Source organism: Opisthocomus hoazin, chromosome 2 (genome assembly GCF_030867145.1).
Source record: "Opisthocomus hoazin isolate bOpiHoa1 chromosome 2, bOpiHoa1.hap1, whole genome shotgun sequence".
In the NCBI taxonomy this organism is placed as follows: Eukaryota; Metazoa; Chordata; class Aves; order Opisthocomiformes; family Opisthocomidae; genus Opisthocomus; species Opisthocomus hoazin.
The window spans coordinates 42,608,068-42,631,527 of NC_134415.1; the positions used below are offsets into that span (position 1 = coordinate 42,608,068).

General features: G+C 52.8%; 1 protein-coding gene across 3 annotated transcripts in view; it reads left to right on the forward strand.

The window, feature by feature from the left end:
- Positions 1-18,741: 18,741 nt before the first annotated feature.
- The window catches only part of ATL2 (atlastin GTPase 2), a 43,045-nt gene continuing 38,326 nt past the window's right edge, over positions 18,742-23,460 (forward strand). The window contains exon 1 of one of the 3 annotated variants that reach the window (XM_075413410.1): positions 18,742-19,108. In XM_075413410.1, the coding sequence (XP_075269525.1) occupies positions 18,979-19,108 (130 nt within the window). In that variant the 5' untranslated portion in view covers positions 18,742-18,978. Of the gene's footprint in view, positions 19,109-21,775; positions 21,886-23,460 lie in introns of those variants that run through there. The other 2 variants (XM_009945723.2, XM_075413411.1) reach the window with 2 other exon arrangements.

Consider the following 23,460-nt stretch of genomic DNA (forward strand, 5'->3'; position numbering starts at 1 on the left):
TCTTGCTGTGTGTTTTCTTGTGAACAGTGCTTGAACTCTTTTGAACAATTATGATGGCTTAGCAGGAGACATTCAGACTCGTAAATAATATGTTGAAGTCTGGGAACATGAACACACTTGCTCAATCTTTTTTTTTTTTTTTTTTGCTTTACCACTTCTGGGATGTGTTAAACATCTTTGGGATTTTTTTTTGTGTCCTCTTTTGAACATACCTTGCATTCTCACATCTGTAGCTACTAGTGGGTTCTTTAGCCATTCCAGGTTTTTATGTCTACCCAGTCTATTGGTTTATTCCTTCTGGCAATTACAGAGGTGGTAATAATCTCAAAAATAATCTTGTTTGCATTGGCATGGCTTTGGCCAGAAATAGTATGCAAGAAGGCATGGGAAAATAAAACACTAGTTATAGGCTCAGCTTCCTGTGAAGAGTGCTTAAAGCACAAAATGCCATTGTTCTGATTTTGACTTTAAACTAGATGCAGCTGTGCTGTGGTCGAGAGCCCCCCACCTTCACATACCTGGTGTGTAAAAGGTAACTGAAGAGTCCTGCTGTGAAACTTGCCTTGCAGTGGTTGCATGTATCAGTTTGCATGTTGGATGCTATGACCAAGCAATGCTCTGTTGTGTTGTCAGAAGAACTGATAGTGCCCTCTGAGTAAGTGGCAAAAAAAAATGCGTCAGCCTTAAGGAAACCTTGTTGATTTGGGTTGCCTGGTAGCAACAGTGCCAAAGAAAGGGAAACGCATACAGGGAGAAGCAGTCTGGCGCTCCACAGAGCATTTCCCGGGTGTTGGTTAGCTGCTGACACCGTGGTGCTTTCCTACATCGTGGGCTGTGTTGCTGTAAGACCAGTGAGAGAGGCCTCACCGAGTAACAGCACAAGAGAAGCATGTTGCGTGAACCGATTTGTTGTGGAATTCGGGAGTGAATGGAGAATCCTGTCTAAGCAAGGGATGAGTGGTGCTGCAAGACATCTCTGGAAGGAAGGTGCTAAGGAGCACAGGGTGAGCACAGGGCACTAGGCCTGCATTTCTCTACTGGACTGTGGGGCTGACAAGGGTGAGAGCTGGATGACGGGGTCTGGTACGCGGGATCTCGCCTAAGGCCATCCTATCTTACAAGTGAGGTGTTTCTCACTTCCTTCATTTCTTCTAGCTTGTGCTATTTTTGTTCTTAACTGTTAAGACCGCGTTTTAAATTGATCTAGGCTCTTCCCAGCCTACCTTTGCTTCCGTAGGGGATGGTGTAGGAGTGGACTGGAATGTGAAAAATGTCAATGCTCTTCACCAGGGAAGTCTGAGTTGAGAAATACTTGGCATCATTCTTCATCTGTAAACCAAGGGATTTCCATGGTTTTTTTTTTACTCACCTGTTAAACCTTACGCATGCAAAGTTGAGTCAAAAGGAGGGCTACAAAAATGATCCGAGGGCTGGAGCACCTCTCTTACGAGGACAGGCTGAGAGAGTTGGGCTTGTTCAGCCTGGAGAAGAGAAGGCTGCGGGGAGACCTGATTGCAGCCTTTCAGTACTTAAAGGGAGCCTATAGGAAAGATGGGGACAATCTTTTTAGCAGAGACAGCAGTGACAGGACAAGGGGTAATGGTTTTAAACTAAAACAGGGTAGGTTTAGGCTGAATATAAGGAAGAAATTCTTTACAATGAGGGTGGTGAAACACTGGAACAGGTTGCCAAGAGAGGTAGTGGAGGCCCCATCCCTGGAAACATTCAAGACCAGGTTGGACAGGGCTCTGAGCAACCTAATCTAGTTAGCGGTGTCCCTGCTCGCTGCGCGGGGGTTGGACTAGATGACCTCTAGGGGTCCCTTCCAACCCAAAACTTTCTATGATTCCATGATTCTATCTGCTTAGTGGCACCATTAAAATTGACACTTGTGGAGAAGGTGAATCAGATGCGCTCACGTGATAATGTGATGTTTCTAGTCTGCCATTCGGGTTCCTTACAAAAGCTGGTGGGGGCGTAGTCTGAGATTAAAATAAATTGAAACAAGTAGCTGTTCAGGGTTTGGGATGATCAGGCCCCCCAAGTTCTACTGCTAAAGCATCTGATTTGATAAAGGGTGAAGAGCTTCCATTTCTAGACAGTTGTGTCATCAAGTTAAAAGAACAAAATACTTGTGTTCCTGTAAGTCTCCTAATGCCTAATACTCTTTCCTTGTTAAAAATAGAAGATTTCTTTCTCCAAGGACTGTAATTCCCACAGGATGTGGAGGAACTTAATGCAGCCAGATTACTTGTGCTATGCTCTGGCCGTGTCTGTCTAAAGGAAGTAACCTCCGTCCCTGTTCTTGTGTTTGAAAAGCTTCGGTCTCTGTCCTGTACCAAGCCTTCCTGTTCTGGCCTTTTACAGCCAGCTCCCTGGGCTAGAGCCACACATTAATTCAGATAGGTTCTCTGCTCTTCCTCTTTGACTGTTGCAGCTGCTGATATGAGGTCTTAATTTCTGGCATGATTTATTAAACTTTTTCCTTCTCTGGTGTTCGTGGAGGAGCTGCAGACAGAGTGGGTCTTCATGCAAGGGAATGAGTACTCCTGCAGAAATGTGCCAGGGAGCCAGCAGCTATTAAAAAGGCAAGATAATTAACCCTCTTTTCCAAAGCATCCAGGATCGGAATACAGATTAGGCCTGGCAGAGACAGTGTAGCAGTGCTCAGAACAAAACACTGAAATGGGCTTGTAGCATGGAGGATGATGAGGTTGGCAGTTGCTGTGGAATACAGGGTATAATTATTTGATTTCGTATAAGCCATTACATGTTTGTTTATTTTCTCTTGCCACCTTTTCTTCTTTCCATTTGTGGTGTCATCCTTCTTCAAGCTAATGAGAAAATTAAATTGTGGATGTTTGTGCCTCGCGCAAATTTAAGTGGGTGGTAGTCAAATAAGCCCCTAGAAGTTATTAGTTGGAGTACTTGTTTACTAAAACTCTGCTTTTCTAAATTGTCTGTCACTTGATACAACAGACTTCAGATATTTCAGGAAGCACAATTTGTATTAGTTGATGCTTTCTCTGTCATCCAAGTGTAAACTTCTGGCTGTTTTAGACTTGATGGCACACATTCAGGGATTTGCATGCAATATAGATTATGCTTCTATTTTCTCATCTGTTAACCGCAGCACTGGAACTGCTAAATCAGATTAAATCTGTGGGCTTTAGATAAGCATCCTGTTGAAAAGCTTCAGAAGAGTGCCAGAGAAATAGCCTGATCAGACAGTGACCTGGGTAATGTTTTTTGAAGTTGCTGCATAGCTTCTGTCTGAAGCATGGTAACCTAAAACTTCACTAGTTTAGGGTGGGAATCCCACTCACTGAGCTTTTAATTCTCACTTACCTATCTTCTTGGGGGAGGCGCTTTAAATCCAAAACAAACTCCTGAGTTCTGAGGATAGAGCTTAAACTGGAGTATTTTGGTTATACTTAAATATGTTCCTCTTGCCCAATAGTTCTGTGGAGGTTTTTCATCTTTTTGTTACTATATAGACGAAGACTTGTCTGTGCCTTTTTAAGGATCCATTTGTGCCTCTAACAGTTAATTTTTGTGTCCTTTCAACATGAAGCAACGAGAACTAACCACAGAATTTCAGGCTGGGACTGTGCTATTGACTTATTTCAAAGCGTTTCAGAGAAACATGCTCTCTAGTCTTGCTTTTTTCAGCTATAGCTTTCATCTAATAACAAAAAAAATCCCTATCCTAATAGTCAAAAGGACAAGTTTCTCTCCATGAAGAGAAGTAAGGTGATACTACTTCCCAGCATCTTTCAGCTGAGATACAGACCCCGAGTTCACAGTTAAGTGACCTTGCTCTTCTTGGTTTCTCCAGCATAGGCTATGGCATACTACTTCTATTTGAGCGTTGTTTCAACCTGCACCTGCCATTACCTCCAGCATCTGCATCTGTGATGACTCTGTCATTGCAAAAAAAGTAATAAGTAATGGAGCTCTTCCTTTTTATCTCCCAAAGCTTCTGAACAAAGCTTGTTCATCTGGCTTATATGAAAACTGTTTTAGAAGCAGTCACTTTCCATCTGAAGCTGCTCTTAAGCAATTTTGCATGCATTTATGCTGCTTCTGTCTTTTACCCCTCTTGAGGTGCTGATACTCCCCATTTCCCCAGTCATTGTGTGGCTGCCTGTACGCTGTATTGGCCTGGTTCCTGTTAAAAACCGTGGAGATCAGTGTTCCCAACAGTGTCATCCTCTTCTTGCCTGCTGTGAGTTGCGTATGAGGTTTGAGCTTAGGTCTGCCAACTGGGAGGTTAGCTCCTGAACCAAGGAGGGTGGGAGTCTGCCCTGACACAGCAAAGCCCTAAAAACAAATTGCCTGGAGAACCTAGTTTTACTAGAAGCTCAGAAACTTGTCCACACTTGTCCTTGCAGCTCGGTGAGGAGTCTATTTAACTTTGCAAAACACGCTGCCAGTAACCCTGAATCAGCTTTATGGCTAGGGCTATGCAACACAGAGACCAAGCTGATAACCATTGCATTTTGCTTTGTGTCCTTTCCAAGTACAGACCAAGTTTCACCGCTGAGATCCGAGGAGATGGTGGGTGGAGAGACCGACGCTGTGTTCACCTGGGAGATAGTGTTCTTATCTGCTCCTTTAACAGGCAACTGACCAAAGGAGCAAGAGAAACACAAGGATGCCTTTGGCTCCTGGTTGTGCCAGCAGTACAGAACAACCACAAATGTCTGTGCTGCTGGCCTGTAAAGCAGAGAAGCTTTCAGAGCAAGGCTAGTAGATTAATTGCTGCAAAATGGAACTTTTTTGTGCTATTTCGGTAGCTTTGGGCTTGGTACAGGGTAGCTCTGTGCACCTGGCTTGCACATGATGAATGCATGAGGCCCAAGATCCTTGACTTCTCTGTTGTTTTCTTGCCAGTTCTTCCTGGTTTACTAGTGGAGTGGTGAAGTGGAGCAGCTTGCCCCTGCAGCACGTCCGTGCTTGACCTTGGGAATTGCATTGGTCCTCACGGGCATAGCCAACGTGCCTGCCCTTGTCCTCATTTTATACATGTCCTTGCACTTCACAGGGGAATGTCGCTGGACTGGTGGTTGCATTGCGTGGACCTGAGGCTGTGGAATAACCTGCCCGTGCATGGGTTTTGCCTGCTGGGCTGCGTGGGGCCAGGAGATAACTTGTTTCTGCCAGGAATCTGGCAAGAGTGAGTGGGTGAGGACAGTGAGGAATAGGGCAGCCGTTGCCACAAAGGCATTTTTCAGCTACTTCTCTACAGACCTTTCACAACAGGCTTCTGCCTCTCCTCCCTCTCGTGGTTCCTTTCAGGGCCTGTGGTTCTGCCTATGAATAAATGATACAATATTTAATAGAGAGGATGCAAAAATAGCTTTAGATGGTGTGTCGTTCCGAATTTCCTTTGTGCCAGGCGCAGCCCAGCTGATGCAGTCCTGGGTTGCCCTGTTTCTCTGAAATACAAAAGGCTGCCGTGGAGGAACGGGCAGGGTCCTGAGTGAGTCTTGCTCAGGACCAAGCACCTGCAGCTCTGTTGTTGTTGGGCTTCTGCAGCATTTTAGCTGATTTGCCTGTCTGGACCAGACACCTGATCATCTGGAATGCTTCCTGGCACCCACTCCTCGACTTACTTGTTCTGTCAGTTGAAGCAGGGAACTTATTTTCTCAAAGTAGCAGGCATAGATTTATATATATTTTTTTTTTTGTTAAATTATTATTTTCTCTGTGTCTGCAACTCTCGTCTTCCCTCTCTCGCTGTGGTGGGCTGAGTTCGCAGGGAGGAGGCTCCCTTGTGGACCTGTCCTGACTAGCAGCAAAGGTGGGCCACCGCTTCTCAGGGCTGAGGGTCACTTGCTGCAGGGCAGATCACTGATGCTGTTGTATTGCTGATGTGCTCGTGTGGCACCGAAGGCCAGCTGGAGCAGGGAGAGCAGTGTGTTCAGAAGTGCTTGGCGTGGAATTGAGCTTCGGCAATGACTGGTCATGGGGTAGAATTTGCTGAAATGAAGACAGTCGGGTCTGGAGATGGTCAGGCAAATCATGGACAATGACTTCAGCCTGCAAGGAGCAGTCTTTGGTAAGCATACACCTGGGTGCGTACCTGCCCACTGCCTCTGAATTGCTTCCTGTCTCCAGCATCCTCTGAGGCCTGGCACAGGAGTGGGATGTGTTTGTCCGTTCTGGCTGCCTGTGGTGTGGTCCTCCGCCACGCCGCACCCGGCCAAGGCTGGCCGAGCTGCAGTTTACACCAGATAAAACAGGACCTTTTCTGCACAGGGGGCAGCATGAGGTTAATCTGAATTATGTAGAAGTGCTGCTATAAAGTGTATTGGTGAACTGCATCAAGCCCCTTTGTGGGCACAATTCCAGACCGAAAGAGGTAAAGTTGAATACAGGCCCCCTGAGCTCTGCAAAGGCATGTGCGCGTGGGGTACGATGCCCAGTGGCAAATCCTCTTGAAACGCCAAATTGAGTTGAACTTTCTTGAGTGTCCCTGAATATCCTGCTGCTGTTGTAACAGGCTATATTTTCTCCTAGAAAAAGCTGCAGAGCAAATATGAGCAAGTCCCATCTTACTGCCCTTGGAAACGCATCAGAAGGACAATTTTAGCCTAGTAATAAAGTTACTGTCTCTGTGTTGCTCAGACTACTCTTGTAGTGGCCATGTGGATCCTTCGGTGTTGTCTACTCCGCATCTCTTCCCAGCTGTACACGTGCTGCATCTCCTCAGCCTCCATTGCTCCAGGAATCGCAAATCAAATGCCTGTTCTGGCTTCTGCTACCTTTGTGCCTATCTCACGTGCGCTGGGACTTGTGTGGCCTTTCCCACTTGCCCTTGGGGCTCCAGTGGCAGCCAAGGTTGTGCCCCTGGGATGTTTGTGGGCTTGTGCTCGAGCCCCTGTTGGGCTGCGGATAGAAGATGTATGGAACAACCCATGGGTTCCTCATGGGAGCAAACTGCCCCGTCTTGTGGAAGCTGGGAGTCAACAGGCTTCCTCCTGCCAGGCAGAAAATGGGGGACAACTTGATCAGCTTTACTTTTGGAGCATGTGACCAGCAGAAGTGGGACGCAGAAGCCACTACTTTTGTTTCTCCGTTGGCGTCTCTGGGTGGGCAAACCAGGCTTCGGGTCTGTTGGGTGCTGTGCAGAGGGCAGGGGCTGGGGGCAGCGATGGGTCCTGCTGTTCCGTGCCACGGGTCCGGGCTGGGAGCTCTGTGGGGCCGTGCTGGCGGGGGTTGCTGTGGAGGGCCTGCCCTGCTGGCAGGGGACAGCAGATGGCAGCAAGAAATTGGGGTCCCTTCGCTCTGGGTTGGGCGCCAGGGACCGTGTGTGTCGGCTTCTCCCTGGCACTTCGCCGGCGGGCAGCAGTCTGCAGCCCCAGGCTGCTGCTGAATCAAGGACACCGAAATCCTACACGAAGCCTGCCTTAAGTGCATCCTACAGCCGTTTTGGTTTGTGCTGGTAGGCTGTTGGAGGTCATGGGATGCTCTCCCACGTCATCTAGATGTGCAGAAGGACTCTTGGGTGCTTTAGCGTGGACTTTCTTACTCAGCAGGACAGCCGCTCCAGCTCGCACGGGGCGATTCGCCCAGGCGTCCATGAGTGAGGACAGAGACTGCCAAGGGCAGCAAGCATGTATGAAGCTGAACACAGCTATGCTTTGGAGAGGGCGGTGTGTAAGTCCTTGCCTTGGGAATCCTCTCTGGGTCACCCAGAAGCGTCCAAGTTGGAAAACTCGATGTCTGAATCTCTCCTGCGGTCTTGCCAGCTCTGGGATGTGAACTAACAGATCTCTGCAACCCCTGTCCTAAGAGCAGCATTGCAAAAGAGCTCCACTGGATAACCCAGAAATCTGGATTTGATTCCACTTGTGTAAGCAACTTAATCTGTCGGGCAAGGGAGAGTATTTCATCCCTCTTCCTTGAGGGAGCTGATGTGCTTCCAAACATGCACAAATGCCCTTGATATGTCAATAATAATGGATAAATGGCAGCCTGGTTTAGGAAGAACAGACCTCACAAGACAAATGTGATTGCTTCCACTGGGGACAGAATGGAGAAGGATCCAACAACCAAAGGTGCGAGCAGTGCCTACAAGGGCACGGGACCTCTGCGGAGTATTTGTTAAATAAATGCAAAGAGGTGCGGTGAGAGGCATGACAAAACTGGCTGCCACAGTAGCAGAAGTGGAGCCCAGAAGAGATCAGGATCCCCCATAGGGCGAGACATCTGTCTCAAAGGGCTCGCAGAAGGGACGCAGGGAGCCTAGAGGTTTACCTGGAGGAGGTGGGACTGTGTCCCATTCCCTTCCCTCCTGGTTTTCCTTCAGGCTCTGCGTGTCCCACTTATCGTGGCGGGCCTCCTGGGAAATAATGGCAGAGGTGAAGCTGTGTCTGCCTCCCTGGCTCCTGCGCTGGCTGTTCAGTTGTCCCGCTCCAGAGCCGTGCCCTGTGGGCTCTGTCTAGAGCTCACCCCCACGCAGGGAGCAGCAAGCCCTGCATGCCTGCCTGAAGAGCTTTCTGTCTTGTGGCTTTTTTCAAGGAGGAGGGAGACCTCTCGTAATGGTGGGCTGCAGAAGGAAGTCATGGGTGAGGGAGAAGCATTAATGCTGGTGGAGACTGCCTTGGGCCAAAGCAGGAGCCTGGCAAAGGCTTGGTCCTGCCAGCCATGTGCTGTCAAGCTCTGGCTGTTCTCTGGTGTTCTCTAGTGTTATCTTCACTTCTGGCAAAAAATGGGGCCAGCTTCAAACTTGGAGCTGGATTGCTTATACCCAAAAGAAAAACAGTTGTTCTGATACCGAATAAACCACGTTGGTTAGTTATTTCGGGGAAATTTCCACCTTTTTGTTTTCCATCCTCATTACATGTAACAAAAACTGGCTTTAAACAGGATTTCAAAACAGGAATGGTGCATCAGTCATACAGCAGCTGTGTAATGCACTGCATAAGTGAGCTGGCTGGAAAGTTGTTCCTTTGCCCTCCCTCCTTGGCTTCAGCTGGGGCTTGCTCCTGCTCTGCTTTCCTTCTGGATTTGCTCTTTTTTGATTTTCGTTTTGTCTGTGCTCCCTTCCCTCAGGCCAGGCGTGTGTTTTCCAAGGGTCAGCCTAGAGCCAGAGGTCACAGTCTCTTCAGTGTTTAACCTTGGCCATGGATTTTGTAACTCTTAGGGGAAAACAATAACCAACCTCGGTTTGGCACTTCCAGCAGCGCTCTGCCTCCGGGCAGGGAGAGCCCCTTGCTCTCTGTCCCCTGGTGCTCTGGGATGCTGGCTGCGCTGCTGCCGCTGCCGTCTCACTGGGGACAGGAGCAAACTGAACGTGCCGGGCAGCTGCCAGCACCCCTGCTCCCCAGGCAGTTGTGCCAGGCAGCGAGCACCGTGATGTTTGTCCTGCTGTCCTGGGAGTAGAGATGGGGCCTGGGGTCTCAGCCTCTTCTGCGCCAGGACACCTCCAATGCTTGTGACTCGGTGAGCACCCCCTGCCATGCAATGTGGCAGGTTGCCCTTACGGGTTAAAGCATTGCTGGGTCAGCCTGATCAGATGGCAAAAGCAACTGTGAGCTCCTGCCCTTTGAGCAGGGTAGAAACTCCCGCTCTCAGCCAGCGAGAGAAGCAGCCTGATAAACACAGCCACAGCCACGTGAATATGTGATAAGTGAGCACTTGCACCTGGACACACTCCTTGGGCAAACCCTTCGCCCAGAGCTGTTAAATACCCTGCTGTGGGGTGAGCGTGCTGCGGACCTGAACTCCCAGCCTCCTGCACTTGCAGCGTGACCCCAAGCTGCCGCCCCTGGGGGTTTGCTGCCAGCTCTGGTTTGCTGCGGAGGCAAAGTACGAAGGCATCTTTTGCATGACGCTGGAGGGGGTGACAGCCAGGCAGGGGCTGTGCCTGCCCGTCAGAGCACTGCAGGCCCCAGCAGCGTGATTGGGTGCCGTGGCACCAGCGCACTCGCTCGTGGCGAAACCAGGCATAGCCGTGGCAGCTTCAGCCACAGCAAGTGTGTTGCTGCAGCGTTACTGCACTTGAACCGTGTCCTCGCTTAGGTTGGCTCTTTCAGAAGCTGATCAGAGCCAGAGCCCTTGCTGCCTGGCTGGAGCAGAACTCTGGCACCCCAGGAAGGCTGAGCAGCCCCCAGCCTACCCGCCAGCAGCAGCACACCAGGACACAGCCCAACCCTGCTCTGTGCTGCGAAGCACCAGGCATGCACGCGAGGCTTTTAAGATCCAAGGACCAGCTCCAAAGCAATTCCCCATTGCCTGTAAATGAAGCAGACTAGCTTTGCAGAATCAAAATATTCCTAGCAAGCCAAAGCTGCTTCCTCCAGCTGAGATCTGACCTGCCGAGGGGGAGGACTGTTTGCCTTTGAAACAGCCAAAGTGTTTTCTGCATTAAAGGCCCAGCTCACCTCTCAGTGAAAGCACTGACAGCTTGTACCACCTGTTTATAAGGCAGCTTTGGAGTCAATTGTTTATGTAACCTGTTAAAAATACATTAATTCATCCTTTTATTCTTCTCTTCCCTGCCAAAGAAATCGGTAAGACATGGTTGCAGGTGAGTTCTGATAGCAGGTTGCTGCTGCAGGGTGCAGAGGGGTCAGGCATGGTGGCAGCTCATGGGCTCTGCATCCCTCCGTGCTGCTTGCTGGGCATTGCAGGAGAATCCTTGTGCCTCACTGCTTATCATCTCCCAGCACTGGCACACGCAGACCTTGGGCCCAGTAATGCACCACCCTGCTCCTCAGGGAGCATCACAACTTTTTAGCTCCCTGGTTAATGGTTAGACTTAATTACATTGCAGCAGCTGGCTCTCTGGCCCGGCTGTGGAAAGAGTCACAGATTTTAAATATTGGATTTTCTGATCTTGACTTTTGAACCTATGCAGCTGTTGGTAAACTCTGTGCTCCTGAGCTCAGGCTGCTGCAAAATCCTCTGTGGAAAAATGTAGATACGGCACTTCAGGACATGGTTTAGCAGCTGTGGTGGTGATGGTTTGACGGTTGGACTTGACGATCTTAGAGGTCTTTTCCAACCTTAATGATTCTATGACTGCTGCATCCCTGAGCAGGTACATCTTTGCAAGTTGTACAAGAGCAGTGTTTAATGTAAGTTGGCATGTGTGGCTGAAGGCAGGAGGCTGATTTCTGCTCAGTTTGGTGTAGAATTGCCACTCAATTTGTCATGGACTCATAAAAATGGTGGTGGGAAGGGGCCTGTGGAGGTCTCTGATCCAGCCAACCCTTGGCGCAGGGCTGTTGCCAATGCTGGGTCAGAGCACATGGGACTCTGCAGAGCTAAGGCAGAAAAACTTCCAAGGATGGAAACCCATATGAGGGCTGCACCGTCCTTCCGGGGAAGGAGTTTTTCCTAATGCCCTACCTGAACCGGCCAGGCTGCAATCACTGCCTCTTGCTTCATGTTACGTTGTCTTGACGTACTGGAAAGACTTCACCTCCATCCTCCCTGTATCTGCCCTCCAAGTCACTTGTAGACTTCTGCTAAGTAGCTGCAGCCTCCCCTGCTTCCCAACTAACCAAGCCAGCTGTCTCCACCTCTCCCTGTAGGCAGTATCTGCTGACCTCAGCCAGCCTCCTGACCCTGCTGGGTCCTCTCCAGCTTCCCAGCAGATCCATGCTTACGTTCACACATCACCGAGACCTGCTGAAAGGGGATTCTTAGAGCCAAGGCAGGCTGAAGTGAAGCTCAGAAACAAGCTCCTTGTTGTATCTGATTGAATAAGGCTTCAGGAGAACCTGGTTTTGATCGATTTCTGAACAAGATGGGTTTGAACCAGCTGGCACGTACCCAGCAGCGATAAGCAAGGCCTGCCCATGTCTGTCTCCGTGCAACACTGCAGTGTCCTTCTGAACACCGAGGGCTATAGGGCACTGACCTGAACTGTCTCCTCAGCCATGTGAAAGACCTTCTTCCCGGGAGCACCACCAACTGGGGATATCACCAGCACAAGGCTGATGTGCCATGAGCCCCAGGCTGTGTGGGGCTCTGCAGAGTGGCAGGCACCTCTCCTCTGCCTCCTGGGCATTGCCCACCCCTGCTGGGGCAGGTCCAAGGGGCTCAGCTGCTCTCAGAGGCAGTGTGGGAGCTCTTGGAGCTGGCTTGCTCTGCCCAAGGCCAGCTCATCCATCTTCATGTTGCCGGCACAGCTCATCCTGACATGGAGAGGCAAGTGTAGTGCTTGATTTAGATGGATAACCAGGGAGCAGGGGGGCTTTGCAGGGTCAGCCTGGACATTTCAGCAGGGCCTGGGCTCCACATGTGAGCTCTTGGTGGGGCATTAGGCTCCCTCCTCTTCTCCCTTCTGTGGCACTGGGATGTGCTGGGCAGCCCGTTCCTGTCCAGGGCTACCTGGTCCCCACCAATCACCCTGAAGGATGGCGTCAGATGCTCAAGGCTGCTCCCTTGAGGTCTGAAAGATTAGACTGGAAGTTTTCTGGGTGGGAGATGTCCCAGGGCTGAGGTCAGGGACAGAAATGTAACGTCTGCCCCGCTCTGTTATACAATCCCCTGTTAAATAACCACTCGGGGTCACTGCGCCTGCCAGGTGGCTGCGGCTGGCGGTGGAGCTGCCTGGGAAACGGGCTGTGGTTTGCAGGACTGCTGTCCCTCAGACAAGAAGAAGGAGGAAAAGCAGTTACATGCTTTCGGGCAGTCCTACGCTTGACCCATTCCCAGCCGCTGGGACCCATGCCTGTCACTGGGACGCTGGGTCTCCACTGGGTCTGGGCAACGTGGCCGTCAGCTCCCGCTGCACATTGCCCAGACCCGGTGGAGACCCAGCATCCATCCAGCACAGCTCTCTGTCCCCAAGCCTCATGGCTGCTCTCTTCATTTTGTAAAGCTGCAGTGGAGCAAAAGCTGGGCTGAGCTGTGGAACCCTCATGCAGCAGCTACCAGCAGGTAGGGGCTGGGCCAGTGCCACAGTCTCCAGGCTCTAATTTCATGTGGTGCTGCCCATCTGGGAGCAACACCCATTTAACAGCACTGTATTAATGATTTTGAACGTGCTGCAGAGCAAAGTAGCCAAAATGGGCACGTGAAGGACATCTGGAAACCTGTGGGAATGGCTGATGATGATCCGTGCTGGCTGCAAATGAGCAGTCGCTCGAGGGAGCTGAATGATTTGTCCTAGGAAATACAGACCAAGTCCAGGAAAAGAAACCACACTGCTGGGGAAAGCTCCCAAAATCTCCCAAAGCAAAGCTGGGAAGCAACCACACTGTTCTCGGAGCCCACACCTTGCTGCCCTGAGGTTGCTGTCCTCAAGCATGCATTTACAGCTAGCTAGCCTATTTTTCCTGGATAATTTCTTCCTGATAAGGGTTTTTGGCAGGTGGCTGTGCTACCCTGAGGGTGAGGGAGAGCAGTTCAGTACGAGCAACAAACTTGTGCGGGGCAGGGTGGGTTCCTGTTGTTTTCAACATGGGAAACAGAAATGCTGGGGGACGGCTGGATGGCGCTGAGGAAGCTTGAGACATCCCTTGCCAGTGTTTTACCCCCCTGAACGGCAGAGCAGGACATCAGCATGGCCCTGTGGCAGCGGAGGAAAGATGCTCCGGGTTTCACAGTTTTGCTCTGCATTTCCCCGCACAGAGGTCAGAGCAGCGGGGCTGTGCCAAGGACCTGCCCAGCAGCCAGAGACCAGTGCTGGTGTGGGAGCACTGGGGGCCTGGGATGACGTGAAGCTTCTTGTACACCTGCCAAACGCCCCTAATCTGGAGTCACAGCCACGTGGCAGCCCTGGTGCTCCTCTCCTCCCAAAACGCTGCTCGCAAAACCAGTGGGAGCCATGTGCCAGGTCACCTGTGGTCCCTTCTGCTCCATCTCTGAGGCTGCTCCGGGACAGCGAGGACACCGAACCGCCCTTGTGCCACCTCCAGAGAGCCCTAAATGGGACTGGTGGGGCTGGGGTGGGACACCGGCTCTGCCAGATCGCTGGCATGCATGCACAGCTCACCTGCCCCGGATGGCAAGCGGCCCTGCTCTTCCCATACAGTCAGCTGCTCAGCCCCCAAACGCCGTGGAGCCAGAGCCGTGGCACCGAGCGTGCTCGCCTGTCCCCACCGGCTGGCCCTTCGGTGCCCGGCTTCCTGTGATCCAGGGAGGCATTCCAGCTTAATGCAGCTATTTTGTTATTTAATCCTCCTAGATTTTCCTTAACACCTTTCCAAATGTTTTAAGCTATCTTTTGTGGTGCTCATCCACTGTTTAATCTGAGATCAAATGATTGTATCCTAATCCCTGGATCTCAAATGAATTTGGCTTTGGTTTGGGCAGCTAACCCTCCAGCCCTCTGCTACAGCCAGGCTGCGTTTATCCAGGGCAGGCAGAATCAGGAAAGGAATGAAATGCCTTCTCTCTCTCCTTCTCTTGCTATTTCTCTCTTTCTCACAGGTTAACGTTACTTGAACTGCACAAAATAGGTGATATCCCCCTGATTAATGTTTCCAAATGATTTTGGTTTTCCTTGTGATGAGCCACTAGTGCCTTCTTTTGTCAAACCCCCTAAATGCGATCAAAGCCAGTGCAGGACTGTGCTGTCTGTGCCTGACTGGGTGCGCAGAGCAAGCTGACGTGGCCTGAGTGACCAGGACAGCACTTGAATCCGCTGTGCAGTCTTCCCGGAGGACCCAGCCGTGCTCTCGATGAGCAGTCCCCCGCAGCAACCTGGCACTGCGCTTTTCCCAAAGGACACGTGCACTTCGCTTCGATGGCACTGCAGCGGGCGCCTGTATTTCGACGCACTCACCTGGCCCACGGGAGTGTGTTTCTCAGCTCGGCAAGGGCCGCCCTGCAGTCGCTGGAACTCCCCTGCAGCCAGCGGAGCAGCACAGCCCTCTGCAGCTCCTGAGGGCACTGAGGGCAACGTGGGGACCCCATCGACACAAGCTCTGCTGCCTCTCAAGCAAGCCCAAGAGCAGGGCTGGGGCCAGCAGGTACCAGCCCCCGTGACCACGCCTTCTCCACATTCCTCTGCCTTCCCCATGCTCTCCTCTGTCACACAGAGAGGTTTTGGGGCAGGAGAACCTCTGAACCAGACCAGCACAAATCCAAAGATGACAGGATGCCAATCTCAGCCCTATCCTCTGGGTGCTGCTAAAACTTGGCTCCTTGTTTCATGGCCATTGTCCGTGGCTACGCTGTGGGCCCCCTGCTCAGACGCGTACACAGAGGCTTGGAGAAAGATTAAACACCGTTTTTCTACAGCGTGCTCTAGATTTTATTGAAAGTAGATTAAATCTAATTAAATTCACACATTAATCCAACCAGATTAAATGGCACATTCTGCTTTGTGCCCTTCTCTTGGCCCGGAGGCCAGACTGAACGTGGAAATGTAGACAGCAGAACTGGTCCGGTTCTTTATGTCTGGAGTCAGCCCCAGGTTTTGATTTGATGCCAGAGATTGGTTCCAGACAGTTTCGTCAGTGTGTTAAGGATCATGCCCCAGATCCAGGCCTGGTTCAGATCAAAGCGTAGCAGTCATCCCACCCGTGGAGGGTGCTGCTGCCTCAGGCGCCCTCTCCTAAGTCCACAGTGCTGGTGGCAGAAGCTCAGGTCCCCATCTGAGCTGGGATTTCCTGTAGGTGCTGCTGTCACTGGGTCTCACACCAGCTCCTGCTGATAGCTACCATGTCTTTGAGGTACCCGAGTCCTTGGTGAGGCAGCCCACGATAGTCCAAAACTTCTCCCGAGCTGGGCAGGGTGGGCTGCGACCACATGGCTAAACTGCATCCAAACCCATCCTGATGGAGCGATGGGCTGATGCAGCCTCATCCAAGGGCGTGTGCAGGACCCTGTGTTAGAGGGGGTTTGCCTTCCGGGAAAGGACAATGACAGCTGCAACTCAGCGTCTTTGGTGCTGTGGGAATTCACAGCAGAATCCCTAATTAAGCGCAGCTCTTCTCTATGCATCTAGTCTGGACTTGCATGGGAAGCAACCAAGTGAAACCCTGGGAAGAAACCACTTGCCTGCTTCCAAGAACCTGTAAATCTTGCCCAGCAGAGCCAGAGTCATGTAGCTGCAAAGGATGCAAATAAACTCCGCTGTGTACTTAGCACACTTTGTACACCAGGGCAATCATACACAAGGCCACGTGCAACCAGGAGCCAGCTCTGCCTGCGCAGGGCTTCTGAGGCGTAAAGCTGCACTGCTTCACTCAAAGCAGTGTCACACAGTGATGCTTTGCCCCACAGAGGAGGAGCTGGCTTGCGATTTGAAAGATCAGTTAAGCCTCAAGGACAAATATCCTCTTTTAAAAGCTACAGCCAGTGCTGATAGGAGCGTTTCCTAGCAAGTATCTGCAGCACACTGAGGAATCAGTCTTATTTTATTACATTAAAGAATAAAATGCCTACACAGCATTTTTCCAGGTGAGACTCCGAATTGACACTGATGCCTCTGTGAGGGTGGAGTACTTTCTCTCATCCCAAACTGTCTTTGGTAACCTGATCTTTGGATGCTGCACCATGCAGAAGAAGCACTGGTGGTGTGGACTGAAGAAAGGTATCACCAATCGCGTAGGCGTCACTGGGGGCTCCTCCTTGCTTGAGCCAAGTGCCTGGCTGTTTGTACCCGCAAAGCAGACACAGCTCTGTGCCTTGGAGGGAGCGGTACAGGTTCAGTGGCTGGTGTGATTACCTCTGCAAGACACGTGATGGGCATCACAGCGACAGCTGGAGCAATTCCTCTTTTTCTAGGACAAAAGGTTTGGGAGCTAGAGTCTGGGGGTGTGGAAAAATTCTTTCTCTATGGTGGCCTTGATGGCCTCAGGAGCCATTGGGAAATGCCACCAAGAGGACCAGAACCCCAGAGATGCTTAGAGAGGCCCAGGTCAGGTGAGAAAAAGCATTTTAAAGCTTGTGTGGAAACACATTTTCACGATACTGGCATTTAACATGCGCATGCATGCTCCCCAGTAGCAAAGCTGGTCTCAATTTTAGGGAGGCAGGTCAAAAATCACCGCAGAGCAGGCAGTAGGCAGGCAGACAGGTCCTCTGGGTGAGGCTGGAGGCGGTGTGCTGGCTGTAGACAGAGCCGTCTCTGCCGTGGGGCAGCCCTGGGGCCTGCAGCTGTATTGGCACTCTAAGCAGCACTACAGCCTCCACGAGAGTCAGTCGGTATCTAGCCCAGGCTTTAAAAGCAGCCTTGTCTTGCTGTGCTCTTGCATAACAGCGAGATGCAAATCACAGAGTGTCTATACAGACCCAGACGATAGAAGTCCGTTTGAGCAAACGCTTGCACATAAAATCTTCAGCTGTCTACAGAGCTTCAGTTCCAGCAGCAGAAGAAAACCACTTAGCCATTTAATCCTTTGAAGACTTCAGTCACCCTAATAAGGAAAGACAGGGCAGGATGGGGAGAAAGCTCCCATTTGCACCTGCAAGACTGCCATGTCTGCAGGCAGGCTGCGTACCACCGCCCCAGAGAGCCCTCTAACATGTATCAGGCAGGCAAGTGCGGCTCTGGAGTCTGCCCACTGTCCTTCCCCCAGCTGTGCCACAGCCTCTCAGTTTAAACCCTTAATCCTGGGGAGACTGTGCAATAGGTCCTTCAGGCTGAGAATGGATTATGCTCGTTTCAGAGGTGTTTGGCACTCAGGCTGTGCTGGGACAGCCCAGTAAACCGGACCAGCCCCTCCTGCGAAAGCACCTGCAGGCAATTCCTGCAGCTGGTGCCTAGCAACATGCTCTAAGCTGCTCTGACAACAGCTAAAATTCAATGTTATTTCATCGTTCCTCCCCAGAGAAGCAGCTCTTGAGTCATCACCAGGGGAGAATGGGACGTGTCTCCCACTCGGCTTGCTATAAATGAGTGGTATGCGAGGGCCTGCTGTCTCTTGAGCATGTGTGCTGCTGCCAGCTAAAATGGCATCTCCTCTGGGCATGTGGGACAGCTGCAGGTTCAGGAAATTTGGTAAATTATTTTTTCCCCTCCTCCCCAACTTGCTTTCTGCTCCCAACAGCCTCTCTGCTTCCTTGGAGCTTTCTGCAGGGAAGCCTGCAGGAGAACCAGGTTTGGATCCATGCTGAGTCTCACCTTGGCTTTGCTTGGGCCAGCCCCAGGTCACGCAAACACACACACAGGTAGCTGCAGGCTCAGGGCTGTGCTGGGCGTGCTCTAGTGACACACGGCAACCTTTAGATTGCCTGTGTGACAGACGAAGGCACCCCTGAATCTGATGGAGATGCTCTTGGGGAATGGCGAACGTCAGAAAAAATGCATAGGAAACCCAGCTTGCCTGCTTATGGGACTGGGATCCTTGCAGAGGTGGTGAGGCAAACACCAGCCAGCCTGGGCAGGACCAAGCAGTGTGTTTCTGCGCGTGGGCAGGGCGCAGAGACTGGCAGTGAGGAGAGAGAGTCAAGGGGAGGATCCAGCTGCAGAGAGGGCAGGGGCTGGGTGTGCAGCACAGCCTCGACGCCTGCTGGCACTGCGCAGCAGGGAGGAGGGCTCCAGCTGGAAGCGGTGGGAAGCTGTGAGTAGACGAAACCCATGAGTAGTAGAGGGGCGTGGTGCTGTGGCCCGGGCGTTTCTCAGAGAAGAGCGAGACGAGGTGCCTTGCAGGGCTTTTCCAGACTCTGGGATGACGTATGTTTGCCTCTGGGAGCAAGCCTGAGATCCAGGTGGATTTCCCAAGAGGAGACTGTTGGGAAATCTCAGCTTGCCCGAGTGACGCAGCTCCCTTGGTGGTGTCTGGTGGGAAGGCAGCTGGCCACCGTCTGCCCTGGCTGCTCCCAGTGCTAACGCTTGTTCACCACTGCAGGGCTGACCCCTCCTTGCCTCCCCAGTCTTCTCCCGTGGGTGGCCCTAGGGACTGCAGCCCCAGGGGTCGGAGGCACCGTGTTGCTCCAGGCGGTGGGGGCTGCCAGAAGAACCACCTTTATCTCACGGCTGTCTGTCCTCAGCGCTGTGTAGCCTGGAGGGGAGACTGAGACTCACATTGTCACTAGTTTGGACTCTACAGCCTGAAGCAGATGAGGAAAGACGTTGAGAAGTGCGGTACGGCCAACAGAGACCTCTCCAGCTCGTCCCAGGACCCTCAGCCCTTCCAGATGGGAGATTGCTCTGTTCCCCAGCCCAGGAGTGGTGTTCAGCATGTTTCAGGTGGGTGTTTGGCTTATGGATTTGTCATCATGCAGGTCACCTTAAACAAACTCAGCAGCATTGCGCAGGTTAGCTGACAGAGAGAGAGAAGCATTTTATACAGAAAGGCATAAAGAACCTGAGTCTGATCTGCCCTTTTCTAGTGTCCAGGAGTGCCTCTGCCTGCGTGGGTCAGGAACTGTCCTGTTCCCTGCCATGCCATGCCGAAAGCCAGGGGACGTTGTGGTGGATCAGTTTCTCTTCCAGCTGCGGGAGGGGGCAGCTCTCCCAGCAGAGCAGCTGAGCAGCCCCTGCCTTGGGCAGAGCCAGCTCATTGCACTGATGGCACTGCTGGTGTTGACTGACCCAAAGTGGGTCTGGGGCAAGCTTGCAACAGCAGAGTTTTTTAAACCAGTGTGGCCAAATCCAGGAGAAGATGATATTTGTAGAGCAAAACTGTGCCTTTACTGGCTGAGGGGATTACTGGCCCAGCCTCCACTTGCAAGTTAGACGCATCCTCCTGCTCCGGCAGTCCCTTCCCACCACGGCCTGCCAGTGGTTTGCACAGTTACTACCAGACTCCTTTCAGGCCAAATCCATGGCTAGCTCAAGCAGTTTCAGTGCTAACTCCTTGCATAGCCTGGCTCAGAGGAAGGTGGCAGGCAGCTGGGAGTGTGGTGGAGATGGGGACCTTTCCAGCTAGGTGATGACATATTGATAGCAAAATCCTCAGCTCAGAAAACGTCTCCTTCCTTCCTGCAGACATAAAAGGACAGAATTAAGGTTGAGCTTTCTGACCTCCAAGTTCCCGACTTCTGTTCTCACATTACAGCAGCAGCAAATCCTGTTGCATGGAGCAGAAATCTATCTGTCTGCATATGCACTATTTCAAACTATTCTCCGCGTAAACTGTTCCAGACTTGATCAGAAACAAGGCTGTTTACTAACAGCAGAACTGGGAAACTTCTTCAGTATTTTAGTTTTTCCCCCTGAGTTTTTTAGTTTTCACATTGAGCTGCTGCAGCTTAAGTCTGTCAGGTGACAGTGTTTCTAGATTTCAATGTGTTTTTCTTCAGAGTATGATTTCCCTTTGCCTGATTTCTTGTGTATCTCTGAAATACCTCTATATGTAGAGTGTGCTCTGCCTTCTTCTTGATGTCAGGAAAGGTTTTCCTCTTGACTTAGGATGAGGTTAGAAGGACAGGCAATTGCACACTCATTTTCCCCAGGTAAGTAGAGGGTATTAAACTGTAACAGTCTAATGGCAGTTTTTTTCTAGCATTCATACCCACACTTCTGTACCAAGGGGGTTGGCTCCTGCTTCCGTTTATGCTGATGTAAATAATAAAGTTTGTGACAGTTCTACAACATTGCATATTTTATTATTACAAGTGGCATAACTAGAATTTAATGTGTATTAGTTTGATCATTGTATCCTACTACAGTTCTCACTTGCTGTGATTACAGCATCTTTTAGACATTGTAATGTCTTCTTAATGTGTTTTAGCCTTTAAACTCTCTGAGGCAAGGACTGCCACTGTAAGCACAGCACCAAGTGTAATGGACCCCAACGTTAGGAAGACCCTTCTAACGTTAGGAAGACCCTTCTGTGCTACCTCAGTTGTAAAGGACAAAAAGCAGGGTTTGGAGAAGGTCTGGAAAGCACTTCCAGGTGCCACAACAGCCCGTTGGCTTTTGCTTTGAAGATATGAGTTTTCCCTCCACTTCCATTCCAGCAGAACCAAAGTCTGCTTGGTTTTTCTGATTGCTGTCACTCAGACATTGCATCTCTAGGACCAAGCAAGTCAGCATAGCACAAGACTTTGGGAAAAATGGTTTCTGGAGAGAGCATTACCACGGTGAGGTGGGGTTTTTGCAAAGCTGTTGCCCACTTCACCTGCTGATTTATCACACAAACGTGTTATCGTCATCAGGTCATGTAGACAAACTTGACTGTGGCGGTTTGCATGACTCTTCGCAGTAGGCAGCCTCACAGGCCCACAGGCTTTGCACAGTAAGGGCAGCTAGCTTCAGCCGCCGGGCTCCTGGAAGGACGCAGTGCGGGCAGTTTGGGTTTAGAGGAATGGGACTCTTCCACAACTCAGGAACGTTTGGTCCCTCGGGAACCTGACTGCGCTTCTGAGCTGCCCTTCCATGGGTGCCCAGCCCCAGCGCAGGAGCGGGAAGCCGCCTGAGGAGCCGGGTCGCTGCCAGAAGCGCAGCGCGCTTGGGCCGCCCTTCCTGGCTGTCCCCGTGGCCCGGCAGCGAGGGCCCGGCGGGGCGGGTGGAGCCCATCGCGCGGCCTGAAGGGACGGGCCCGGTGGCACGCTAGCGGCCGCGTTCTCCGGGCGGGCGAGCTGCGCCGGGCGCAGCGGGCGGTGCCCGGCGAGGGCCGCTCACCCTGAGGGGTTCCGGGCGGCCCCAGGGCCTCCCCGCCCGCCGCGCCACCGCACCGGGGGCGGGCGCGCGTCCCTCCCGCCGCGGCGAGAGGCCCCGCGGCCGGGGCTGCGCCTCACGCGGCAGGCGGAATACGGGACTCCTCCGGTGCGGGCGGTACCTGGGGGGGGGGGGGCCGCTGGCAGGGGGGACTGCGCGTGCGCCGCCCCTCCCCGGGCGGGCGGCCGGCGGCGCTAGGGCCCGCCCTTCCCGCGCGCCGCCGCCGCCGCCGCCGGCGCGCGATAAAGGTCTCGCGGCGGAGCTGTGACGTCACAGCGAGTTAATTTTAAACCCGGACAAGATGGCGGAAAGGGACGCGGTGAGGCGCGCGGGTCCGGCCCGCCGACGGCCAGACCCAGCAGGTAACGCGACCCCCCGGGCGGGCGGCGGCGGGCGCGGGCCGGCGGCGGGGCCGCGGCGGGGCCCCCCGCTGGAGGCGCGGGGCCGGGCGGCGGGGCCCGGCGGCGGGCGGCGCCGGGGGAGGCCCCGGTGTCTCCCCCCTCCTCAAAATGGCGGGGGCGGCCGCCAGCCTCCGCGCTCGCCCTCGAGGAGCGGCGGGGGAGCCGGCGCCGCGGCCGCTCCTCTCGGCGCGCTGCTGGCTCCCGAGCGGGGTCACCCCGCTCTCCCTGCGCGGCCGGGGCTTCCCGCCGTGCGCGCGGCCGCCCGTACCGGAGCCGGGGAGGCCGTGACTGCGGCCCGGCGGCCGGTGACCTTACTCCCCGCTGCGGCGTGGCCGGGCCGGGTCGCCCCGCCGCCGGTGTGTACCCCGCGGGGAGGCGCGGGCCGGAACGCGGCTCGTTCCGCCCGGCGGGGCCACCCGGTCGCGGGGCCGGAGCGGGGCAGCCCGGAGGGCGTCCGCTTCCTCGGAGCCGCGCCGGACAGCTCGGGGAGGGGGCGGCTGACCCGCGTCGGCCCGTCCCCCGCGAGGAGCCGCCGCTCCCCCTTGCGGTGCGTCCTCCGGCGGGGATGGGACGCGCCTCCGGCTGCGGGCTTGGCCGCGGGTGTGCTCGAGTCTGCGCGGTGTGGCTTTTTGGCACGGTTATTTCTCAAGAATCGCTTGGAAGCCGAGGGCTTGTAACCCTCTCCCTGCCGTGCTCCGCGGGGGGGGGGGCGGCCAGGGCTTGTGAGGGCGGCGCTGGCTTCAGCGGTGAGTTGGGTCGTGTGGGGCTCTTCGCACCGCGCTAGGACGCTGAACTACTTCAACATCTTTGTTGTGTAACTCTCACTTAATTTGGAAGCAGAACGGTTGGACCGGGCGCTGTTAAACAAAATCTAGCAGATGCCACGTGCCGCTATTGCTTTCAATTGCTTCGTTTGCAAGCCAGCTAGAGACCGGGAGATCTAACTGCGCTGCAAACCGGCGGGTGCGGAGTAGCTCTCTACCGACTTTTTTGATAGGGAGGAAAAGGCAACGCTTCTGAGCATGTCGAAACGTTTGATTTTGTTTGGCAGCGTTGCTTTTTGAATAATTTAAGAGTCCAGAGATTGAAATTGAGAGCATGGTACTGCTTTACTGCTTGAGTACTGGTTTCTCTCCCCCCCCTCCCCCAGCAATGCTGAATTTTCTTTGGTGGTTCTCTGTGTTTTCACCACTAATAATCTCAAAGCATTAGATTATTGCATAACTTTCTCAGGGTCATGAAAGCGCCGGCACATCTGTAGTAAGTGGCCTTTGACATGCCTGTGTCATCATTAGTAGTGGAAAAGTGCATGTCACTGAAGTCGCTTGTGTACTGTTGGCATGGAACAACTTAATTGATAGGGTCTGCATGTACAGCTATGGATGATCTGCCTGCGAAAGAGCTTTCTGTACAATGAAGTAAAGCAGAGGGGTAGATTGGAATAGTTACGAGAAATGTAGCAGGAGAGGCCTGTAACTCCACCTGTACCATCACTAAGCATTGCTTAGTAGCTGTTATGTTCTAGCTTACGCTAAA